Source organism: Schistocerca nitens, chromosome 2 (assembly GCF_023898315.1).
Source record: "Schistocerca nitens isolate TAMUIC-IGC-003100 chromosome 2, iqSchNite1.1, whole genome shotgun sequence".
NCBI classification, from domain to species: domain Eukaryota; kingdom Metazoa; phylum Arthropoda; class Insecta; order Orthoptera; family Acrididae; genus Schistocerca; species Schistocerca nitens.
This window is the reverse complement of record NC_064615.1, coordinates 321,227,327-321,252,918: the sequence shown is the minus strand read 5'-3', so window position 1 is coordinate 321,252,918 and position 25,592 is coordinate 321,227,327. Positions and strand designations below refer to the sequence as shown.

At 41.7% G+C, this 25,592-nt stretch overlaps 1 protein-coding gene across 1 annotated transcript in view; it reads right to left on the bottom strand.

The window, feature by feature from the left end:
* LOC126236107 (kinesin-like protein unc-104) overlaps positions 1–25,592 on the bottom strand; it is a 387,080-nt gene that overhangs the window by 24,843 nt on the left and 336,645 nt on the right. The window contains exons 27-28 of the mRNA XM_049945175.1: positions 20,444–20,664; positions 8,503–8,692 (exon numbers count right to left, since the gene is read on the bottom strand). Of these exons, the coding sequence (XP_049801132.1) occupies positions 8,503–8,692; positions 20,444–20,664 (411 nt within the window). The remainder of the gene's footprint in view (positions 1–8,502; positions 8,693–20,443; positions 20,665–25,592) is intronic.

The window sequence follows — 25,592 nt, the reverse complement described above, 5'->3', positions numbered from 1 at the left end:
TAGGGCTGATTTTTGAGAATGCTCTTGATTGCTGCTAAATCATCATAATTCTCTTGAGATCTCCTGATTCTAGCTATCAAACTACCTGCAAAACCAAACAGTACATTCACACAATGGCTTAAGGCATCTATATGTTTCAACCTAGAATCAGATTGGTGTTCAATGGTACAGTAATGATCTTCCATGACTAAGGCCCATTTTGCTATTCTTGGTGACAAGTCCTTCCTCTCCATAGTCTTTTGGAATGCAGCATGGTGCATTACAATTTTAAAATATATATCTAGTAAATACACCAGGTATTTCTCCAACAACTAAAACTTCATGCATTCAGATGAGATAAGACTAAACCTGTTGCAACAGAACTGCCATTTTCCCTTGTTCTTGTGATTGTGGTTGCAATCACTTGGTCCATGACCACTGGCACCACAACTGAAACATTTTTTGTTTGGATCCCAAGCTGCAATTTTAGTATTCCTGTTATTTGTGTCTTTAGCATCTTTCTTACTGGAGTTTAAATTTTCATTGCTGTAAGTTTTGTTATTTCTTTTTGGCAATGACTTTACAAATCTCTCTCATAATACCTTGTTTTTCCCTTACACTGTCAATAACATATTGACAAAGCGACTTGTTATCAATATCAGCATAGCTGACAATTTCCTTCATTATAGGAAAATATTCTTCCTTCATTGAGACAGTATGTGGTGGATATCTGCACACTGGGTCTAAAATGCATAAATTAAGATCTATGAACACCTTCTCAGTAGAAGAGACATGTTTCGCACTAAGCTCATAGCTCTTAAGGTATGCGTTTTAGAGCCGATGGTTACTAGACCTTTTTGGCTTGAATGATCATTCCTGTCATATCCCTGAATATTGACCATTCCTCCTAGGACATTCTGTATACAATCATAATCACAGTCATACATTCACATGGCATTTGGTAACCCTTTTACAATCATGTTTCTCCTCATCTAATTACAATAGACTCCTGCTGTCATGCCTAGATATGAGAGATGTGTCACGTGTCACACTACTTGCAAATATTACTACAACTGGTCAAAAGATGATACTGATAAGAAAGACTGGGCCAGGCACCATCCAATCCTGTCTCACATTTTGTCAAAACAAGAAACAACTGCTAATCATTTTTGTCAGGGGAGACAATGAATATATTTAAGAGTACACTTGTAACCTTAGAAGTATATAGTCACACAGTGGTGGCAGGAGAAATATAAAATATGGGGATATGTCCAACCATTCACAGCCAATGGCTCATTCTGGCAGAAGGGCTGACGAGAAATGAAGAGAGATGAAGGAAAAGGACTGGTGAAATGTAAGAAAAGGGAAGAGTTACAGAATTAGAATCCAAGGTCAGGGGTGAGAAGGAAGGACTGTTGATACCTGTGCTGGTTGGTGAAATGGGAGCTGATGTGAGAATGACAGAAATGGTGCTTGTGTATATAAGTGAAATAGCAGAATTAATTATTGTATCTGAATTAGCTTCCTGGTTGTTTTCATCTACTTTTTGTGAGTAGATTCACTCTTCAGCCAAGCTTCTTCAATAGGCTGGTGGAGTGCTGCTTAAATTACAGTACCTGATCAAAGGTGACACCAAGGTAATTACAGAATGGGAAATTATTGTGTGCCTCTCTTAATTACAAGTGGAACCTCCATATAATCTGGGTCTGGCTGGATTCTCCATTTGGAAAAGTACTCATTCAATACAGTGAGTTGACATGAAAATGTACTCCTGCAGTGCTTGATGTCTTTGTTCTGACATATTAATGCCAGAGCATTGTTGGAATTTGTAGCTGGCATGTTGTGTACATTGAAATTAAAGAGAATGGAAGCCAGAACTGATCCTTGTGGCACACAACTGTTTGGGGTACTTTGTCTCCTAGCTTCTTCATTCAAAAAGACTGAAGAACAGAGAACATGTTGTTTAGTGAACTCATAGCTTCTGATATAGAATTATATCAACAAACTTTAGAATCACACTTTCTTGCCACACTATAGCCATACACTGTGTGATCAAAATTATCCAGACACCCCAAAAATATACATTTTTCATATTAGATGCATTTTGCTGCCACCTACTGCCAGGTACTCCATATCAGTAACCTCAGTAGTCATTAGGCATCATGAGTGAGCAGAATGGGGCACTCTGTGGAACTCATAGACTTCGAATGTGGTCAGGTGATTGGGTGTCACTTGTGTCATACATCTGTACATGAGATTTCCACATTTCTAAAAATCCCTAGGTCCACTGTTTCTGATGTGATAATGAAGTGGAAATGTGAAGGGACACATACAGCACAAAAGCATACAGGCTGATCTCGTCTGTTGACTGACAGAGACCGCCGAGAGTTGAAGAGGGTCCTAATGTGTAATATGCAGACATCTATCCAGACCATCACACAGGAATTCTGAACTGCATCCAGGATCTACTGCAAATACTATGACAGTTAGGCGGGAGGTGAGAAAACTTGGATTTCATGGTCGAGCAGCTGCTCAAAGCCACACATCACGCTGGTAAATGCCAAAGGACACCTCATTTGGCGTAAGGAGTGTAAACACTGGATGACTGAACAGTGGAAAACATTGTGTGGAGTGACGAATCACGGTACACAATGTGGCGATCCGATGGCAGGGTGTGGGTATGGTGAACGCCCAGTGAACATCATCTGCCAGTGTGTGTTCTGTCAACTGTAAAATTCGGAGGTGGTGATGTTAGGGTGTGGTCATGTTTTTCATGGAGGGGGCTTGCACCCCCTGCTGTTTTGCATGGCACTATCATGTTTTAAGTACCTTCTTGCTTCCCACTGTTGAAGAGCAATTCAGGGATGGTGATTGCATCTTTCAACATGATCGAGCAACTATTCATAATGCATGGCCTGCAGCAGAGTGGTTACACGATAATAATGTCATTGTAATGGACTGGCCTGCACAGAGTCCTGACCTGAATCCTATAGAACACCTTTGGGATGTTTTGGAACACTGACTTTGTGACAGGCCTATCGACTAACATTGATACCTCTCCTCAGAGCAGCACTCCGTGAAGAATGGACTGCCATTCCCCAAGAAACCTTCCAGCACCTGATTGAATGTATGCCTGCGAGTGTGGAAGTTGTCATCAAGGCTAAGAGTGGGCCAACACTAAACTGAATTGCAGCATTCCTGATGGAGGGCGCCACGGACTTGTAAGTCATTTGCAGCCAGGTTTCCGAATACTTTTGATCACATAGTGTATCTGTGAAAACTTGAGTTAGTTTGTAATGTCTCTGAAATCCAGATTCCATCAATGTTGTACGAGAGGCATTCAATAAGTAAACAACACATTTTTTCCTCAGCCAATTTTGGCACAAAAAGTAATACAACACACTTTATTTCTCAACCAATTTTGGTTCAAAGCAATTGTAATTTTGTTTGCGACATCCTTAAACATTTCCACATCATCTCATGTATTTCCAGTAATTCTTGGCAGATGGCAGCACTATAACCAGTTTTCAAAATGGCATCTGCAACTGAGGTACATTGGTGGAAGACCTGACCATCACAAATATTCAGAAGCTTTTACAGAATGCATACAGATATCACACAGTGGATCAAAGCACAGTAAGTCGCTGGCTGAAGTGTGTACTGTCAACAGAATAAGGAGAAGAAAATCTTCTCTGATCTTCCATGTGCAGACTGGCCCCATGCAGGTGAGAAACTCTTATTTGAGGCAATCAATGACTAACAATCAAGCAACCCAGTGCTCAGTTTGACATCTCTGCAGGTAGTGATGCACACTCGCATGCCAAAAAGAAAGAACATCTGTGCCAAATTATTTGCTCATTATATGGCTGATGGTGATAATTTCTTGTCAAAAATTGTCACAGGCAATGAAACATGGATTTGCCAGTTTCAGCCCGAAACAAAAAGGCAATCCATGGAGTAGCACCACACAAAATCTCCTTCAAAAACATAATTCAAAAGAGTAATCTCAGCTGGTAAAGACATGGTTACAGGCTTCAGGAACTCTGAAGGGTTTATTCTGTTTGATGTCCTCCCTCATGGCTGAACAAACAACTCTTAAGTCTATTGTGAAACTTCTGGAAAACCAGAGAAACGACTATAGTATATTCATGGCCACAAAAATGCAAACAGATTTATCATGGAGAAAAGGAACCTAAGACCACAGCCATAATGGGAAAGTTATCAACACAGAGAGAACTTGGCTGACAGACAGGCCTGTGCAGTGGTAAAATGAAAACATATCGGATCTCACATTACGGTGGCATAAGGCCACAGAATTGGAGAGAGATTATGTTGATGGAACAATATGATAATTACATAACTCCATTTTTTTTTCTAAAATCCCCTGCTAGCTGTTCAGCTCGAATTATTCACCAATGGCCTCTTCGATGCATATGTGAATTTGTAAGATACAACAACATGACCCTTTCACTGCTCTGTCATAACACAAGACTGCCCTCTATCAGTACCTCAAGCAACTAAGGTGCTTCTATAGTACATCCTTAGAGGTCTTCATATTTCATTTTCCAGTGATAGCATAATCAGTATTTTCCACTCAACAGAAGAATTTTACTCCAGTTTACATCATATATTATGTGAAGTGCATACAAGTGTGAAATGCTGTCAGAGGTTTCTGATGTATGTAAATTTACTGCCTAACTACACTATCTGTTTGCATGAAACATAATGTATTAACGCCACATAATAAATAGACAATTAAGTAATGGAGCTTTTATTTGTGATTGAGGAATAATAATATTGCAAATCTTAAAAATTCAACACACAATCAACGTCTATTTAAAAGCTGTTGATACTTAACTATAGAAGTGCTAAATATTAATACATTGCTCTACACACTAGACAAAGATAACTACATCAAACCAGTACTACTGTTAAAAAGGTATGGGACATCTAAACTAAAAGCAGCCAGTCTTTGACCAGTTTAAGTGTTGCCAGTAGACTTGAGTTTAAGAGGATGCCTCATGCTACTCACAGTCTTATGTGTGAGATCTGCTTTTCTGGTTTGAGGGAACTTGCTCAGCATTTCCTTCTAAAGAAAAGTTAGCAACAGAGTAAGAATACAGGCTACAGACAAACATAGAGGCAAATTACATACCCCCACCACTATAATTCTAATTTTTATTTGTTTGTTATGGGATGCTACCCAAAACTACATGTAGTCATCGATCAATGGCATTATCTACACACTTATGTGTATTCACCATGCTAACTAATAGGTTTAAAAAAATGGTTTGTCAAAACCACTATTCAGCTACTCTGAAAGTTTTAAGAATGATTAGTTTCTAGTTCATTTTCATATTTTCAAGAAACAGGAGACCATAACAACATCAAATCTAATCTAACTTATTTAGGCATGATGGAATCACTTAAATGTCATATTGAATATGGTATTCAGAAACTGTAATGTTAAAATGAGAACATTTATGTGCAATCACGTTTTTATTTTCAAAGGGCAACTGCAATCAGAATTTGAAAATTTTTATCATTTCATGATCACACCAGTCTCATCAACAGAAAGAAGAAGCGAAAGAAATTTTTTATAAGATGAAAGTCAGTACAGATGCCTAGAAAAAAAGCACTTAGTTGGAGAATGACTGTAGATTATGTGTGGTAAATTTATCGGCATATATATTTTACTATTGATACTGGAATGGCTTTTCTTAAGATCTGATGTGTAAGCAGAGAAAGCAGACCTACAGATATAAATGAAGTCACAAGACTGCAAACATGTAGAAATCCAATTAAATTGAGAGAAAGATGGTGAGGGCATTGAGAGCCTTAAGTGAACTTAAGATTTCTTCTAAGTGTACTGATCCATCAAAGGAACCCTCCTCTGAATCGCGTGTGAAATTAAACAATGGACACTCCAACAATGTACAAAAAGACAGATTGCTACTTACCATAAAGAAGACACATTACGTTGCACACAGGCACAATTAAAAGACACTTAGATAAAGCTTTCAGCAACAGCTTACATCAGCAAAAGAGAGACACACACCATCCATACATACAAGCAAGCACACACCTCATGCACATATGATCAGCAACTCTAGCATCTCAGCCCATGTGCGCATGAGGTGTGCGCTTGCTTGTGTGTACAAATAGTGTTTGACTCTCTTTTACTGATGAAGACTGTGGCAAAAAGCTTTATGTAAGTGTCTTTTACTTGTGCCCGTTTGCAACATAATGTGTCTTCTTTACCGTAAGTAGCACTCTGTCTTTTCCTACAATGTTCACATGTTAAATTAGTGACTAAGTCAAAGTCATTCAGTAACATGCTTCCTGTCCAGACTTGAGACTGCAAGATGTGAAATTCCTTTGCTTAAAAGTTACTACTGTTCCCTTCTTTAAACACTGCATGGGTACTATGAAGAAGACTCAGATATAACGGCCTGAACACATTTGATCAACAGTACATATCGCACAACTGGATCCTTCACAGACAACACTCACTACATCTCACAGATAAAGTTTTAGCTTTGACTGCATGAAACATTTTAGCATTTGTTAACTCTGTGTGTTCATCAAACCAGAAATGTCATACATCATCAATGTGCTGTTTGTTTACATTTTGCACTAAGAGCAAAACTTTAATATGACAATTATTTGTCCTGTTTTTACACATTTATATAGTAGTAACAGCACTGGTAAATAAATGTTGCTGCTATGCATGCAAGTCAGAATATATCAAAGCAATAAAAGTTACTTTTCATAGGTAAATAATCCAGATATCTAATTGTGGTTATCATACTAATAAGTGGGGCTCTACATGTTACAAATATCAAGGCACAGTCTAATAAAGACTTAAAGGATTGATTTATATGACAATATGGCCATGTATGTAAGATACAAGTGCTACATTGTAGTGTTGGAGTGTCCTGCCAGTCGATCTGTAAAATGTATAAACATTTGAGCAATTTTTGCCTGCATGTATGATTTATTCATGACAGAGAACATAGGCCTCCAAACCACTGTGCTTATTTTAAAGTAATTACAATAGGAATCTATAGTCCTAGTACCTATAAGTTGGAGATTTTAGTTTTGCTAAGGATGAATGAATGTTAAAAACATCGAACCAGAAAATTTCAAAATGTGACAAATCACTAATCTGCTGCATACATATAGCTTCAAATTAAATGTTTGTTAGAACACATTCACTTTGGCAACACTAGGAAGCCATTTTTCAATGCTGCCACAGAGTATTTTATTAAAACAGAGAATTGGAAATAAAATGAAATGTGGAATAAAACCTAAAATACAGTTTTGCCTATTCTTTCCTTTCCTATAACAAACGGAACAGTGGTCTCTAAGCTGTGACAATTGTCACAAACAAGTGAATGACCTTGGATTCATTTCGTCACTGCTTTAAACCAAGTTCATTCTAAATATCAAATGCAAATTGTTATGGTGCCTATGAAATGTGTGTACAAAATCAACAATGCTTCTGAATGAGATCTGCTTGTGCTAACAATGCAATCACATTCAAAACTTGCAGGGCACTCATAGGCAAAAGCTGCACCTTACTCAAATCATGTGGCTTTAGAGACAATGTATCTTGGTGACTTCATAAATATTTCTGCTCTATGGTTATGTGCTCTGAACTAAACAGTACACAATTCCCTTGATGGAGAAAGTACATAATGTCAGACCTGCTGGTATAGCTGTAAAGTATAAAACTTCATGAGATCAACTCCCTGTTGGAACACAGGTCTTTTAGTCTGCATTTTAACCTACCAGTCGTCTCTCAATGATGTGGAAATTCATCTGAAATGACCCATGATTTGGATTCTACATTAAACTATATGTTCCTTTTCCCAAGTTGGGTAACTTGGGTAGGTTAAGAAAATACGTGTCACCAAAGTGATGTCCAATTGGAAGACTTGGACCCTACCATAGATCCACAAGAAATAATAATAATAATAATTATTATTATTATTTAAGTATTATTATAACAGTACAGAAACAGGATGACCCTCATTCTCCTTCCTGAAATCAGCATAGAAACAATGTGTGTGTACATAACACACAAAGATTACACTGATAAAATGAAAGAGATTAATTACATGCAGAAATGTTCATTTATTTTTCCATAAGCACTTGTGAATGGGATGCAAAGAAAGAAAATAATTCTGACAACATACATCCTCTTTATTATACACCACATGGTGGCTTGTTAAGTGTAACTGTTTCTATAGAGGAAATAATGTTACCTACATATTACATGTCATTACATTTTGGGCAGCATCTCATAGGTATCACTCTCTCAAAAAAATTATCAAACTAAAGTCATGAATACCAACATTTGGTGCTTCTAAACATTAATAAGACATTTAACTGTTCATCCACAAACAGCTTAATCTTCACCTTACAGAGGTCACAGTTATATAATTGTTAAGAGTTATTTCTCTGTTCAAGGTACTGGCTGCATTCCTACAGTCTAATCTGGGACAAAGGGGAACAAACCTGGACTACCTGCTTCTGATGCTCTTTTCAGCACTAACTCGTAGACACCAGATAGACGGTTTGCCTCAGCATTACGATAATGCCCAGAAAACAAATGTTTCAGTGATCGTGGGCCAGTTCGCGCATCTCGTCCATAAATGATCATGCTCAAATCCTTGGTGATAATTGCCGGACGCCCACAGTTCTCCAGCTATAAATGAAGCAATTAAGTAAATTAGCCTTTTCAGTAAAATAATACTAGGACCATTTTCAGTCTCACAAGTGCATGAATCAAAGATTAAAATAATTTTCATGCGAGACACACACTGTTTAAATTAGCATTTGGATTCTTACTGTCGTAATTATCTTTAGTCTCTAGTTATAGCAAAAGGGTGAGACAAACCTGTTCAAACAAAGCTCGGAATGCACAGTTCAGCATTACTTTAAAGAAAAAGTGTGGTATGGCTGCAGAACATTTTGTAACAATGCACTAGCTCAAAAAAAAAAAAAAAAAAAGAGCTACAGATATATTTAAGCACATATTATGTTTTATTATTAAACAGAAAATGCAAAATATGGACAAACAGAATAAAATAATAAGGGAGAGGGAGGAAGAGGAGGAGGAGGAGGAGGAGGAGGGGGGGGGAGAGGGAGGATAGGTGGTGGTGGTAAAGAGCATTAAATATGAAGTAAAATAGACATGGAAACTAACATATGGAGGAAAATGCAAACATGTAAACAGAGAAAAATAAAGGATGCCAGGACATGATTGAAAAATAAAGGAATGTACGAGTACAATATAACGCTGCAGAAAAATAAAGGTGAGTTGCATGATGTCCTCTCAGATGCTACCGGTTTTTCATGTGTTCCTGCACAATATTTTGGCAACATAACTTATCATCATCATCATATGCTCCATCATGTACACAGAGTTACTGTGTTAGAAGTTATGTTGTCAAAATGTTGTAGGAAGAACAGAAGAAAAGCAACAGCAAACCTGAGAGGACATGATGTGTCAACAGTGCCAGCAAAAAATAAGATCTCACATAAAGGTCATTCGCCCACAATACCAGCAGACATAACATACGTCATGGATTCTACAATCAGCTGCATTTGATAATGCAAAGGCACTTAATTGAGTATTTACTATTCTGTTTTTCTGAAGTATGTCTGCAATCAATCTCAAGAAATTGCAAAAGTGCTGCCAACGAAATCGTTATCTGTTGCCTCATTCAGTTCACAAGAGATATTGCTACTTAAGTGAGGATCAGCACAACGAGGTATACACATATACACAAAAGTGTTACTGGTGAAAAACCTTTTAAGTCATGCTGAAAACTAAAAAAGGACATTAAAAATTGCTGGGAAACAAATAACTATTTCTCGTAAACAGGTTACATTTATGAAGAAACAGAACACTGAAATAAATATGAGACCAATGTGAATGAAGTGTAAACTCACTGGACACCAGTAATGAGTTTATCAAGGCTGAAGTTAGAAAAGTTGAGAGCAACGTATTTCCAGAGAGGAGAAGTAGGTGGGGAATATAACAATAAAATTAAATATAATATACTGTTGTTCTTTATGGGAAAATATGAGTTCAATGAGATTAATAAATGGTACTTGGAGTTTCAGAACACCAATATTTCTGATTAACATTGTCACTTACTTATTGAATACAAAATTATATTTCTCAATTATATATCTGTGATTTAGTTAAATATAATTATAGTATACAGTTTCTAAAATCTCTCAGTATATTTTTGTGATTAGTAATATTTTGTGCCAATTAGTACCATTCTTCAGCAAATAAGTTATATGAGGGCTGTTTTCGCTAAAATTTAATCTTAAGATATTCTGTTAGCTTAATGTGCAACAAATCTTCAGCTGAGGCCTATACAAAGTTACAGGAGGCCTATGGAGAGTCTGTTCTTCCCTGAAGCACAGCTCGAAGGTGGATTAAAACATTTAAAAAGGGGAGACAATCATTTTCAAAGAAAGGTGGACCCGGTGCTCCAGTTACTGCTCTCATGGAAGAAAACAACACAGCTGCTGTCATTGTGAGAGAGGATCGATGAATTATCTTAAGATCACTTTCTGAAATACTGAACATTTCATTGGGTGCCACCCACATGTTGGTGACAGAAAAATTACACGACATATTATAATGCTACAGCCTCCCCTAAGATTTTTATGAAGTGTCTGATATCACCTTTTTTTATATGCATCCGTGTATTTATCATACGTTCAGTGCTTCCTAAGGCCTTTTATGTGTATCTTTATAGGTAACATTCAGTTCAATTTGCCAAAAAACTTTTATTGTTTGTAAACACGTATAGAATATTCTGTAATGACGTAAATTCTCGTGATTGTCAATAGACTGTTGTCACTAACAAAATTATGTACATATGCATATTAAATATCAGATCGAGAAAATTGAAGTCATAAGTGATTAGCAATAAATAACTAGAGACTGCAGAAATGTTAGCATGAAAAATAAATGATTCTAATTAACAAAATGATAAACTAAAAATCCAGTAACAGAAAACCTCACTGTCTTGAGAAACAGCTTAAAAGTTATTACCGAGTGATGTATTTTCATTTGTTATTATTTTTATGTCCTTCTCTGTAATTAATATTCTTTGTAATTACATGCCAAATTAACTCTCCAATTGTTTACATCACACAACTTTCAGATTTCCAGAATTTGAGGACTTATTTGTGAATTTTATGTATGTAATCAGATAAAGCACGAGTTCTGTACTGTCACTGAATGTTAGTAACCAAATCCAAATTGTAATTAATTACATAACTAAAATAATACAAGAGACATTATTGTAATTAAAATTCAGATTGATTTTCATATTTAAAAATACATTTATTTATTTATTTAATCGTTTGGCTAGGGCCCCCCGTCGGGCAGACCGTTCGCCGGGTGCTGGTCTTTCAATTTGACACCACTTTGGTGACCTGCAGTCGATGAGGATGATAAGATGATGATGAGGACAGCACAACACCCAGTCCCTGGGCAGAGAAAATTCCCCGACCCAGCCGGGAATCGAACCCGGGCCCAGAGGATTGACAATCCGTCATGCTGACCATTCAGCTACTGGGGGCGGACGATTTAAAACTACAGATGATACTACAAAAATTATGCCATTCGATATTGTATTTTATACCTTATTTGGCTGTAACATCAGTTTCTTTATGTTTTGTAAATTTTAATTGTAACATCGAAATTGTTTAAAATTAATAACGGGTTATTTTGAAATTCATTGTTAAAATTGTATATAAAGGAATGCAGCACTGGTGAAGGGGCTCAGTCTTTTGTCTCAGTTTCAGTGTTATCTCTCAGTGTGTTTTGCCTTGATGTGCTTTGGACAGTTGGTCTTTTAGAATGCTGTTTATATCATGTGGAGAACAAATAAATGACGATAAAATTGAAAATGCACCTGAATCATTTATTTAACGAAAGCGTTGGTATGTTGATAGAGACACTAACAAACACAAACACACACACAAAATTCAAGCTTTCGCAACCCACGGTTGCTTCATCATGAAAGAAGGAAGGAGAGGGAAAGACAAAAGGATGTGGGTTTTAAGGAAGAGGGTAAGGAGACATTCCAATCCCGGGAGCGGAAAGACTTACCTTAGGGGGAAAAAGGGACAGGTATACACACGCACACACACACATATCCATTCGCACATATACAGACACAAGCAGGAAGAATTCGACAAGATGCAAGCAGCAACAAAGACAACAGGTTATGTATTATTTTAATGTAACTTCCACTCATTCCACATATTGGTCTGACTTTTGGATATTTATTATTGATGTGAGGGTGGTAGAGTTACAACGTATTTGTGCGCGATGGGTTCCAAGACTTTTGATTCTAGAACAAAAGGACATTTGCGTGTAGGTCTGCTTGCAGCTAAAGCTGATGTTAGAGGAAGATATGGAGTTTCTTTCAAATGTAATGACTGTTGATGAAACTTGGTTACATCATTTTGATCCTGAGAGCAAACAGCAAAGCTCAGTGTGGAAATCTCCTTCATCACCAACACCCAAAAAAGCAAAAGTGGTTGCTTCTGCTGGGAAAGTTATGGTCATCTCATTCTTTGATATTCATGGAATGGTTTATCAGCATCTTGTACCTGCATACACATCAGTAACTGGACAATACTACAGGGATGTCCTGAAAACATTGCAAGTCCATATCAGGCGCAAAAGACCACATTTCCGTGAAGCAGGCTGGATGCTGCACCACGATAATGCACGGCCACATATTGCCAATGTTGCTGTTGAATATCTGGCAAAAATCAACGTGAAGTGCATTCCTCACCCCCCCCCCCCCCCCCCCCCCAATAGTTTGGATTTGGCCCCATGAGAAATTATCAATTATCAGAAGCAGTGGTGAAGGCTGCGGAGGCGATTTTGAAGGACCTCTCAAAAAATGGTCTCCAGCATGTATTTGAAGACTGGCAGAAACACTGGGAAAAGTGCATGACATTCATGGGAGACCACTTTGAGAAGGACCATCAAAATTATGAAGATGAGTAAAGGTATGCTGGAAAAAAAAAAATTATGATCATTCTTTATTGAATAGCCCTCGTATTACTACTTTTACAAGTAACTCGCTATTCTCCTTAAAGGACATAGTTCTGAAATAGAGCACCAGGGGCTTCACAGCACAAAATAAACCCCATTATTCAATTAGTAAATTAATTATATCACATTAATGGAAAGCCCTGGATGGATCAGTATGTAAAATAAGAGAAAGGCAACCACCCACCAATAGTAGATTGACGTGTGGGACACAGAAACACGTAACAGAAAACAGCATTCACACTAGCTTTCAAGCAATAACTCTTTTTCTAGCAGAAGTATACACATTCACACACACTATTACACAGACACCAAATGTACACTCACGTGGCCCCAACAAGATTAAATATTGGTATTTCATTTCTGAAAGCTGCTTCCTGAGCTGATGGATGTGAGGAGGGGGTAGGGAAGGACACAAGGATAGGGTAACGGGGAAGAGGTAGGTCTTTGGGTGGTAGAGTAAAAAGAGATTTGGGAAGACGTTGAGGGGATAAAGGTAGGGGGAAAATGGAAGGGAGGGGAAAGAGAAGGGTGAAGATGAAGAGAGAAAGGGAGGGTAGAGAGAAGAGAGAGGAATGGAAATGGAGGGTGAGGGGAGGGAGGGAGGGAGGGAGAGGGGGCAGAGGGAGAGAGAGAGATATGTAGAGGGAGGGGGGGAGATAATGTCTGCAAGGGTGGGGGGGGAGGGATGAGGAGGACGAAGAGTGGTGGGAGCAGGCAGTGCACAATCTGGACAGAGATGGAGTGGTGTGGATAGAAGAGAGAAAGAAAAAGGCAAGTTGAGACAGTAGGAAAAGGCTAGATGAGGTTTAGGCCTGGGGGACTTAGAGAGTGCAGGATATGCTGGAGAAACAATACCCACCTGTGTAGTTCACAGAAACTTGTGTTGGGAGGGAGTATCCAAATGGCCTGCATAGGGAAGTAGCTGCTGGAATAATTTCTGCTGTAGCATTTAGCATTTTCGACAACTGGGTGGCCAAGTGTGCTGTACGCCACAGTTTTGTGGTGGCTATTCATGTGAGTAGACAGTTGGTTACTTATGCTCACGTAGAATGTTGCACAGTAATTGCAGCATAGCTGACAGTAACACAGCTGCTGCCACAATGGCCCTGCTTTACTTGGATAGGTAACTCCTGTGACTTGACTGTGGTAGCATGTGGTGTGTGATGGGTGGGTGTTGAGATAGGTCTTCCACCTGGGACGACCACAAATGAATGACCCATGGGGTGCCATCCTACTCCCAATCCTGCAGCCCATGGATCATTCCTTTGTGGGTAGCCCATTTGCAGGACCTGTCCCTTACATCCACCCACCACCTCCTACCGCAATCCAGTTACGGGCATTTTGTACCCAATAAAAGGCAAGACCAAATATGAAAGCAGCCATCTTATATATCAGCTATGCTGCAACTACTGTACATCATTCTATCTGGGCATGACAAATGACCACCTGTCTGCTTGAATGAATGGACACTACCAAACTGTGGCAAACTTGGTCACCCAGTTGCCGAACACGCTGTGCACCACAACACTAATGACTTCGACAGCTGCTTCCCTATACAGGCCATTTGGATATTCCCTTCCAGCATAAGTTTCTCTGAAATGCATACGTGCGAATTGTCTCTTCAGTATATCCTGTGCTCCCACAATCTCTCTGGACTGAACCTCTGCTAACCAGTTTCCACTGTCTCTCCTTATGTCTTCCTTTTTCTCTTCTGTCCCCACCACTCCACCACCATCCAATTTGTGCTGCAATGTTTTCTCCAACCACATTTCCTCCACCAATGTGTGAATTCTCTCTCTCTCTCTCTCTCTAATATATATATATAAAATAGAGGGAAACATTCCACATGGGAAAAATATATCTAAAAACAAAGATGATGTGACTTACCGAACGAAAGTGCTGGCAGGTCGACAGACACACAAACAAACACAAACATACACACGAAATTCCAGCTTTCGCAACAAACTGTTGCTTCATCGGGAAAGAGGAAAGGAGAGGGAAAGATGAAAGCATGTGGGTTTTAAGGGAGAGGGTAAGGAGTCATTCCAATCCCAGGAGCGGAAAGACTTACCTTGGGGGAAAAAAGGACAGGTATACACTCGCACACACACACACACACACACACACACACACACACACACACACACACACATATCCATCCGCACATACACAGACACAAGCAGACATTTTGTTTGTTTGTTTGTGTGTCTGTCGACCTGCCAGCACTTTCGTTCGGTAAATCACATCATCTTTGTTTACAGGGAAACATTCCACGTAGGAAAAATATATCTAAAAACAAAGATGATGTGACTTACCAAATGAAAGTCCTGGCAGGTCGACAGACACACAAACAAACACAAACATACACACAAAATTCAAGCTTTCGCAACAAACTGTTGCCTCATCAGGAAAGAGGGAAGGAGAGGGAAAGACGAAAGGATGTGGGTTTTAAGGGAGAGGGTAAGGAGTCATTCCAATCCCGGGAGCGGAAAGACTTACCTTAGGGGGAAAAAAGGACGGGTATACACTCGCACACACACACATATCCATCCACACATATACAGACACAAGCAGACACATTTAAAGAAATTGAACCCTGCCTGGAACAGTTCCGTCCTCCGTCACAGCGGGACCCACCTCCTCTTCCTCAAAATCACCCTCTCCAAACCTTCCAGGAATTTCTGACTTCCAGCCTTGCCTCTCAATCCTTCTTAAAAAACCTTAATCCTACTCCCAACATCACCACTGCTGAAGCCCAGGCTATCCGTGATCTGAAGGCTGACCGATCCATCGTCATCCTTCCGGCGGACAAGGGTTCCACGACCGTGGTACTTGATCGTCGGGAGTATGTGGCTGAGGGACTGCGTCAGCTTTCAGACAACACCACATACAAAGTTTGCCAAGGTAATCCCATTCCTGATGTCCAGGCAGAGCTTCAAGGAATCCTCAGAACCTAGGCCCCCTACAAAACCTTTCACCTGACTCCATCAACCTCCTGACCCCACCGACACCCCGCACCCCTACCTTCTACCTTCTTCCTAAAATTCACAAACCCAATCATCCCGGCCGCCCCATTGTAGCTGGTTACCAAGCCCCCACAGAACGTATCTCCGCCTACGTAGATCAACACCTTCAACCCATTACATGCAGTCTCCCATCCTTCATCTAAGACACCAAACCACTTCCTCGAACGCCTGGAATCCTTACCCAATCCGTTACCCCCGGAAACCATCCTTGTAACCATTGATGCCACTTCCTTATACACAAATGTCCCGCACGTCCAGGGCCTCGCTGCGATGGAGCACTTCCTTTCACGCCGATCACCTGCCACCCTACCTAAAACCTCTTTCCTCATTACCTTAGCCAGCTTCATCCTGACCCACAACTTCTTCACTTTTGAAGGCCAGACATACCAACAATTAAAGGGAACAGCCATGGGTACCAGGATGGCCCCTTCGTACGCCAACCTATTCATGGGTCGCTTAGAGGAAGCCTTCTTGGTTACTCAGGCCTGCCAACCCAAAGTTTGGTACAGATTTATTGATGACATCTTCATGATCTGGACTCACAGTGAAGAAGAACTCCAGAATTTCCTCTCCAACCTCAACTCCTTTGGTTCCATCAGATTCACCTGGTCCTACTCCAAATCCCATGTCACTTTCCTTGATGTTGACCTCCACCTGTCCAATGGCCAGCTTCACACGTCCGTCCACATCAAACCCACCAACAAGCAACAGTACCCCCATTACGACAGCTGTCACCCATTCCACATCAAACGGTCCCTTCCCTACAGCCTAGGCCTTTGTGGCAAACGAATCTGCTCCAGTCCGGGATCCCTGAAGCATTACACCAACAACCTGACAACAGCTTTCGCATCCCGCAACTACCCTCCCGAACTGGTACAGAAGCAAATAACCAGAGCCACTTCCTCATCCTCTCAAACCCAGAACCTCCCACTGAAGAACCACAAAAGTGCCCCACTTGTGACAGGATACTTTCCGGGACTGGATCAGATTCTGAATGTGGCTCTCCAGCAGGGATACGACTTCCTCAAATCCTGCCCTGAAATGAGATCCATCCTTCATAAAATCCTCCCCACTCCACCAAGAGTGTCTTTCCGCCGTCCACCTAACCTTCGTAACCTCTTAGTTCATCCCAATGAAATCCCCAAACCACCTTCCCTACCCTCTGGCTCCTACCCTTGTAACAGCCCCCGGTGTAAAACCTGTCCCATGCACCCTCCCACCACCACCTACTCCAGTCCTGTAACCCGGAAGGTGTACATGATCAAAGGCAGAGCCACGTGTGAAAGCACCCACGTGATCTACCAACTGACCTGCCTACACTGTGATGCATTCTATGTGGGAATGACCAGCAACAAACTGTCCATTCGCATGAATGGACACAGGCAGACAGTGTTTGTTGGTAATGAGGATCACCCTGTGGCTAAACATGCCTTGGTGCACGGCCAGCACATCTTGGCGCAGTGTTACACCGTTCGGGTTATCTGGATACTTCCCATTCACACCAACCTATCCGAACTCTGGAGATGGGAACTTGCTCTTCAATATATCCTTTCTTCCCATTATCCACCAGGCCTCAATCTCCGCTAATTTCTAGTTGCCGCCACTCACACCTCACCTGTCATTCAAAAACATCTTTGCCTCTGCACTTCTGCCTCGACTGACATCTCTGCCCAAACTCTTTGTCTTTAAATATGTCTGCTTGTGTCTGTATATGTGTGGATGGATATGTGTGTGTGTGTGCGAGTGTTTACTCGTCCTTTTTCCCCCCTAAGGTAAGTCTTTCCGCTCCCGGGATTGGAATGACTCCTTACCCTCTCCCTTAAAACCCACATCCTTTCGTCTTTCCCTCTCCTTCCCTCTTTCCTGATGAGGCAACAGTTTGTTGTGAAAGCTTGAATTTTGTGTGTATGTTTGTGTGTCTATCGACGTGCCAGCGCTTTCGTTTGGTAAGTCACATCATCTTTGTTTTTAGATATATTTTTCCCATATATATATATATATATATATATATATATATATATATATATATATACACACACACACACACACACACACACTCCTGGAAATTGAAATAAGAACACCGTGAATTCATTGTCCCAGGAAGGGGAAACTTTATTGACACATTCCTGGGGTCAGATACATCACATGATCACACTGACAGAACCACAGGCGCATAGACACAGGCAACAGAGCATGCACAATGTCGGCACTAGTACAGTGTATATCCACCTTTCGCAGCAATGCAGGCTGCTATTCTCCCATGGAGACGATCGTAGAGATGCTGGATGTAGTCCTGTGGAACGGCTTGCCATGCCATTTCCACCTGGCGCCTCAGTTGGACCAGCGTTCGTGCTGGACGTGCAGACCGCGTGAGACGACGCTTCATCCAGTCCCAAACATGCTCAATGGGGGACAGATCCGGAGATCTTGCTGGCCAGGGTAGTTGACTTACACCTTCTAGAGCACGTTGGGTGGCACGGGATACATGCGGATGTGCATTGTCCTGTTGGAACAGCAAGTTCCCTTGCCGGTCTAGGAATGGTAGAACGATGGGTTCGATGACGGTTTGGATGTACCGTGCACTATTCAGTGTCCCCTCGACAATCACCAGTGGTGTACGGCCAGTGTAGGAGATCGCTCCCCACACCATGATGCCGGGTGTTGGCCCTGTGTGCCTCGGTTGTATGCAGTCCTGATTGTGGCGCTCACCTGCACGGCGCCAAACATGCATACGACCATCATTGGCACCAAGGCAGAAGCGACTCTCATCGCTGAAGACGACATGTCTCCATTTGTCCCTCCATTCACGCCTGTCGCGACACCACTGGAGGCGGGCTGCACAATGTTGGAGCGTGAGCGGAAGACGGCCTAACGGTGTGCGGGACCGTAGCCCAGCTTCATGGAGACGGTTGCGAATGGTCCTCGCCGATACCCCAGGAGCAACAGTGTCCCTAATTTGCTGGGAAGTGGCGGTGCGGTCCCCTACGGCACTGCGTAGGATCCTACGGTCTTGGCGTGCATCCGTGCGTCGCTGCGGTCCGGTCCCAGATCGACGGGCACGTGCACCTTCCGCCGACCACTGGTGATAACATCGATGTACTGTGGAGACCTCACGCCCCACGTGTTGAGCAATTCGGCGGTACGTCCACCCGGCCTCCCGCATGCCCACTATACGCCCTCGCTCAAAGTCCGTCAACTGCACATACGGTTCACGTCCACACTGTCGCGGCATGCTACCAGTGTTAAAGACTGCGATGGAGCTCCGTATGCCACGGCAAACTGGCTGACACTGATGGCGGCGGTGCACAAATGCTGCACAGCTAGCGCCATTCGACGGCCAACACCGCGGTTCCTGGTGTGTCCGCTGTGCCGTGCGTGTGATCATTGCTTGTACAGCCCTCTCGCAGTGTCCGGAGCAAGTATGGTGGGTCTGACACACCAGTGTCAATGTGTTCTTTTTCCCATTTCCAGGAGTGTGTGTGTGTATATATATATATATCTCAGCTTATTGCCCTGCACTATATTCATAGAGCCCCTGTCCATTATACTCATTACTCACGGCTTTTTGCCGATTCCCGTCTTGTGTGTGGATGCACAAACAGTGCCCGAACTCTTACGGGAATTGGCAAAAAGCTGCGAGTAACGGGTATAATGGGCAAGGGCACTATGAATATAGTGCGGGACAATAAGCTGAGAATGTGGGCCTCATGGGAGGCATGGCAGAGATAAGTCCCTGCAGTCGCACTATCCTCCATGTCCTCGGTGGCTCGGACAGAACGTCTGCCATGTAAGTAGGAGATCTCGGGTTCGAGTCCTGGTTGGGGAACACATTTTCAACTGTCCCCGTTGACGTATATCAATGCCTGTATGCAGCTAAGGGTATTCATTTCATTGTAATCCCCTCCCTTTCTCTCTTGTTGTGTGGCCATGAACTCATCTGTTCAAAGATCTGCCTCTTCCCTGCTACTACCTTCTTGTGTCCTTCCCTAACCTGTCTCAACTTCCATCAGCTCAGGCAATTGCTTTCAATAACTGAGTGTCAAGAATTAGTTTTGCTGTGGCCCACGGGGTGTGCTTTTGGGTGTCTGAGTGTGAATGTGTGTACTTTTGCTAGAAATGAGCTAGTGCTTGAAAGCTAGTGTGAATTCTGTTTTCTGTTACATTTTTCTGTGCTCCATGCATCAATCCACTAGGTAAGTCGCTGTCTTTTTCTCTATTTTATGTTTTATTAAATTAATTGATGGTAAAACTTAAATATTGATTATATATATCTGACAAGATGATATACATACATAAAACAACACCTTTTAGAATGCTGTATACTAACCTCAAGGTAAGCAGAAATAGTCATAAATATCTGTTCTCCATATGAGGTAACCCTATTCAACAGAGGAGAATTGTGCAGAGAGCTGTCCCATGCTGCTTCAAACCTGAACATGGAACGATCATCTCCAGGAATTTCCACATATTCTCCAGGAAAGAGGCCCAAAGACAGCACGGAGTTATCATTATCTTCCTCTTCCGGTTCAGGTGTGTTTCTTATCCGACCTGTGTACAGAACAGTGGACTTTACACTTTTAAAAATTCACACCAAATCAACACATTTATACTGATATTTGTTCTCATTTTCAGGTATTACACACACACACACACACACACACACACACACACACACACACACACACACACACACACACACAGACACCTACGAGAAGGAACAGTTTTGGCATTTACATGAACAATGCATGGAAACAGGAAAATTAAGTCATGATAACCAAATTGGCATCTGAAGCTGATGACTCCCGGATACACGAGACAGATAATTTTAAGTATTATACATTCTGTATTCCACAACACAATCCATGAAATGCACTTCAAATCCACAACACACATATTGTTTCTCATACAAATACTGCTGAGAAAGAATTCTGCAAATCATCCTATCGAAAAGAAGTGACATTGGCAAGATAAAATCAAAATCAGCAATCAGATCCCCACTGTTTATAGGACAAACTATCTTCAGAAGTAGTTAATAATAGCAAGACATCATCATTATCATCAAATAACCATAAACTGAATCAATGAAGGTAGTATGCATTACATAAAGAAATATAAGACAAAATTATACCTATGCCCAAAGTCAGAAAGTTATGAAGCTGGAAACAAACTGCTGAGGTTCTTGTTATTGTGTGCTAAAGCACAAATTGTCAGGCTGTCCCAATGACAGTCATCTGCTTAGCTATATTAATCTAGCTTCTCCAGTACTTACCAACTACTGATAAACATGTTCCACGCACTTCCTGTGGAGAGCATATTAAGACACTACTTGTGGAGATGTGGTTCATGAACCAACTTATTACACACAAGACCATGGGCATCACCACCAGGAGAGCACAGGGGAGGAGGGGGTGGTGTCAATGCATGCCACCCCCCATATTTTTTGAAAATCAATTTTAATTTGTTGCATCTTAGTTGACAAAAAATGACACCACTGAACGAATATATCCAAGCTAAACTAATTACACATACTAAAAGTTCATATACAGTAAGAATTAATGGTTAGCAGGATTTACTAACGTGCTAGTAAATCGAATTCACTTATATTATTCACTATAAAGACAGAACTACAAGTTTTAATGAAATGAGTTGGTACGAAAATGAATGATGAAGGACTAGCATATGTAAGCATGAATCTGCTTGGTCTTGCTGCAAGTTTGCAAGTTCAAAGAGGGGGGTGGGGGGTGGCCAAGAGGCAATCAAATGCCATGCAACAGTCCAACAATGTTGGTATAATAATAATGCTATAGATAGCACATGTGTCAAGAGGCATTGCTATAAAGAGACTTCAAGTCAATTAATATATAAACACTATTGGCCATTAAAATTGCTACACCACGAAGATGATGTGCTACAGACGCGAAATTTAACCGACAGGAAGAAGATGCTGTGATATGCAAATGATTAGCTTTTCAGAGCATTCACACAAGGTTGGCGCCGGTGGTGACACCTACAACGTGCTGACATGAGGAAAGTTTCCAACCGATTTCTCATACACAAACAGCAGTTGACCGGCGTTCCCTGGTGAAACGTTGTTGTGATGCCTCGTGTAAGGAGGGGAAATGCGAACCATCAAGTTTCCGACTTTGATAAAGGTCGGATTGCAGCCTATCGCGATTGCGGTTAATCGTATCGCAACATTGCTGCTCGCGTTGGTCGAGATCCAATGACTGTTAGGAGAATATGGAATCGGTGGGTTCAGGAGGTTAATACAGAACGCTGTGCTGGATCCCAATGGCCTCGTATAACTAGCAGTCGAGATGACAGGCATTTTAATCCGCATGACTGTAACGGATCGTGTAGCCACGTCTCGATCCCTGAGTCAACAGATAGGGATGTTTGCAAGACAACAACCATCTGCATGAACAGTTTGATGATGTTTGCAGCAGCATGGACTATCAGCTCCCTTGCGGTTACCCTTGACGCTGCATCAGAGACATGATCGCCTGTGATTGTGTACTAAACAACGAACCTGGGTGCACGAATGGCAAAATGTCATTTTTTCGCATGAATCCAGGTTCTGTTTACAGCATCATGATGGTCACATCCGTATTTGGCAACATTGCGGTGAATGCACATTGGAAGCGTGTATTCGTCATCGCCATACTGGCGTATCACCAGGCGTGATGGTATGGGGTGCCATTGGTTACATGTCTCGGTCCCCTTTTGTTCGCATTGACAGCACTTTGAACAGTGGACATTATATTTCAGATGTGTGGCTCTATCCTTCATTCGATCGCTGCGAAAACCTACATTTCAGCAGGACAATGCATGACCGCATGTTGCAGGTCCTGTATGGGCCATTATGGATACAGAAAATGTTCGACTGCTGCCCTGACCAGCACATTCTCCAAATCTCTCACCAATTGAAAACGTCTGGTCAATGATGACCGAGCAACTGGCTCATCACAATACGCCAGTCACTACTCTTGATGAACTGTGGTATCGTGTTAAAGGTGCATGGGCAGCTGTACCTGTACACACCATCCAAGCTCTGTTTGACTCAATGCCTAGGCACACACACACAATGTAGTAGAACACTTAGTCCATAGGAATTTATCAGTTTTTTTTAACTGATCTAAATATAGCCTAAATTCTTCCCTACATTAGGGGCTTACAATAAACTAGCAATTTAGCCAACATGGCTTCATCTGCAGCACTCAGGAAAAGAAACCTATGCAATGTGAATTTTTGGATGATATTCTTGTACAGTAATAAATTTCCAGTATCCTACATGTCTGAGAAGTATAGGCCTGTACTTTAAACTACTAAATACATTGATTTGTTTTTGCTGGCAGATTATTTTTATTTTCTTCAACCAGTTTTAATAATCAAATTAATAGAGTATTTACTCTCCCATGAGGCACCGCCTTATCGTAGCACTGTCCGTGTGGGCGGGAGAGTTTGTGTGCTCGAAGGAAGCTGAGAGCTATATCGGTGGTAGCGTAGCTACTGGCAGGTCCAACCTAGCCGGGCAGGTCTCAGCAGATGAGCCAGACAAAGTGTGCCTCACAACGACCCGTCTTATATCCTATATCCTATATATACTATTCCCTACCCTCTCCTCAGTTACCATTCCTTCTCTTTCTCTAATTACCTTAACACACCACTGCCTTGTGGTTGGTCTCGGGAGGGATGAAGGCTAAGGGAGAAAACCCTGAAAGAAAATCTGGAGTGGGGCCCCAAAGGCGGTTGGAAGGCGTACTACGTCCCCTTTCGGCAGCTCCTGCAACCGAAGTGATACCAGACGTATTGGCTTGCCTTTTCTCTGGATATTATCATTTAGGTCGAGAGGGAGACCGTGATGATTGGGCAACTCGTGTGTCTTCATATTTATCACTCAGATTTGTAGCATCCTGGAGAGGACACTTCAGCGGCGTCCAAGGACTTCGGCACAACACGGGAAGAGGCAGTTATCAGTTATAGCTCTGTCTGATTGGCGTAAGACTCGAGTGCCAGGGGCCACTTCTGATGGTGGGAGAGATCATTGCATCTCATTGGACAGCTACCGCCCGCCTCAAGCTGGGCAGCCCCCAGCCAATAAGGTGCTGCCCGCCACTATCTGCCTGCTTCACGGGGTGTGTGAAGCTTAGAAGTAATCTTCGACAAGCGGGTTGATATAGTACACCCACCAACAACAAAAATGAAATAATAAAGAAATCACTATTTCGTATTGCCACCTGGAATGTTAGGACAATGTGTCCAAGGTACATTGACGATGCCCAAGAGGTTGATTTCATCCGTAAGACTGCCGTAATTGACAGAGAGCTCCATCATTTGAATGTAGACATTGCGGGACTGCAGGAGACGCGGCTTCCAGTTGCGGGCTCTATCAGGGAGGATAATTACACATTCTTCTGGCAAGGGAAGTCTCAAGATGAGCCAAGACTTCATGGCATAGGATTTGCTGTTAAAAACGCCCTCCTGGACTGTACTGTGCCACCGTCCGGTGGAACAGAGCGAATTATTGATTTGAAAATATGCTCTTCAAGTGGCACTGTCAACATCCTAAATGTGTATGCTCCTACCTTATCATCCAGCATGGAAGAGAAGGATCTGTTTTATGACTTACTCAGTGACAGGATAGCCAAGGTACCTAGCACCGAGACACTGTATATTCTAGAGGACTTTAATGCTAGAGTTGGATCAGATAACGACATATGGCCGAATTGCCTGGGACATCATGGGGTGGGAAAAATGAATGAAAATGGCCAGAGACTGCTTGAAGTTTGCTGCTTTTATGGACTCTGTATCACAAACACATATTTGCAGCTTAAGGATCAGCACAAGGTGTCTTGGAGACACCCGTGCTCTCATCACTGGCATCAACTTGACTTAGTTATAGCTAGGCGTACTGATCTCAAAAATGTGCTACTGATACGAAGTTATCATAGTGCTGATTGCAACACAGATCACGCCCTAGTGGCGTGCACATTGAGGCTCACTCCTAAGAAATGTCACCACGCTAAACTGAGAGGTCATCCCCGTATCAACACAGATCATGTTCATGACACACAAAGAAAGCAGGATTTTGCCAGTAATTTTGAAAGTGCTTTCCCAGGAAACGTGCAAGCAGAAAGGAATGTTGATAAGAAATGGGCAAAACTCTCGGGTGCAATCTACAACTCAGCAGTATTGGCCTATGGAATAAAAGGAAAAAGAAATGAGGACTGGTATGAGCAAAATTTGGAAGAAATGGAACCAGTCACTGAGGCTAAACGGAAAGCCCTGCTTGCTTACAAAAGAAACCCAAATGAAACAACTCGAGATGACCTATGAAAAGCAAAGAACAGGGCACAGCAAACATCCAGGAGATGCGCAAATAACTACTGGCTGAATTTATGTGTAGGTATACAGAAAGCGGCCGACTCTGGGAATGCTAAGGCAATGTACGATGGTATTAAGAAAGCAATTGGACC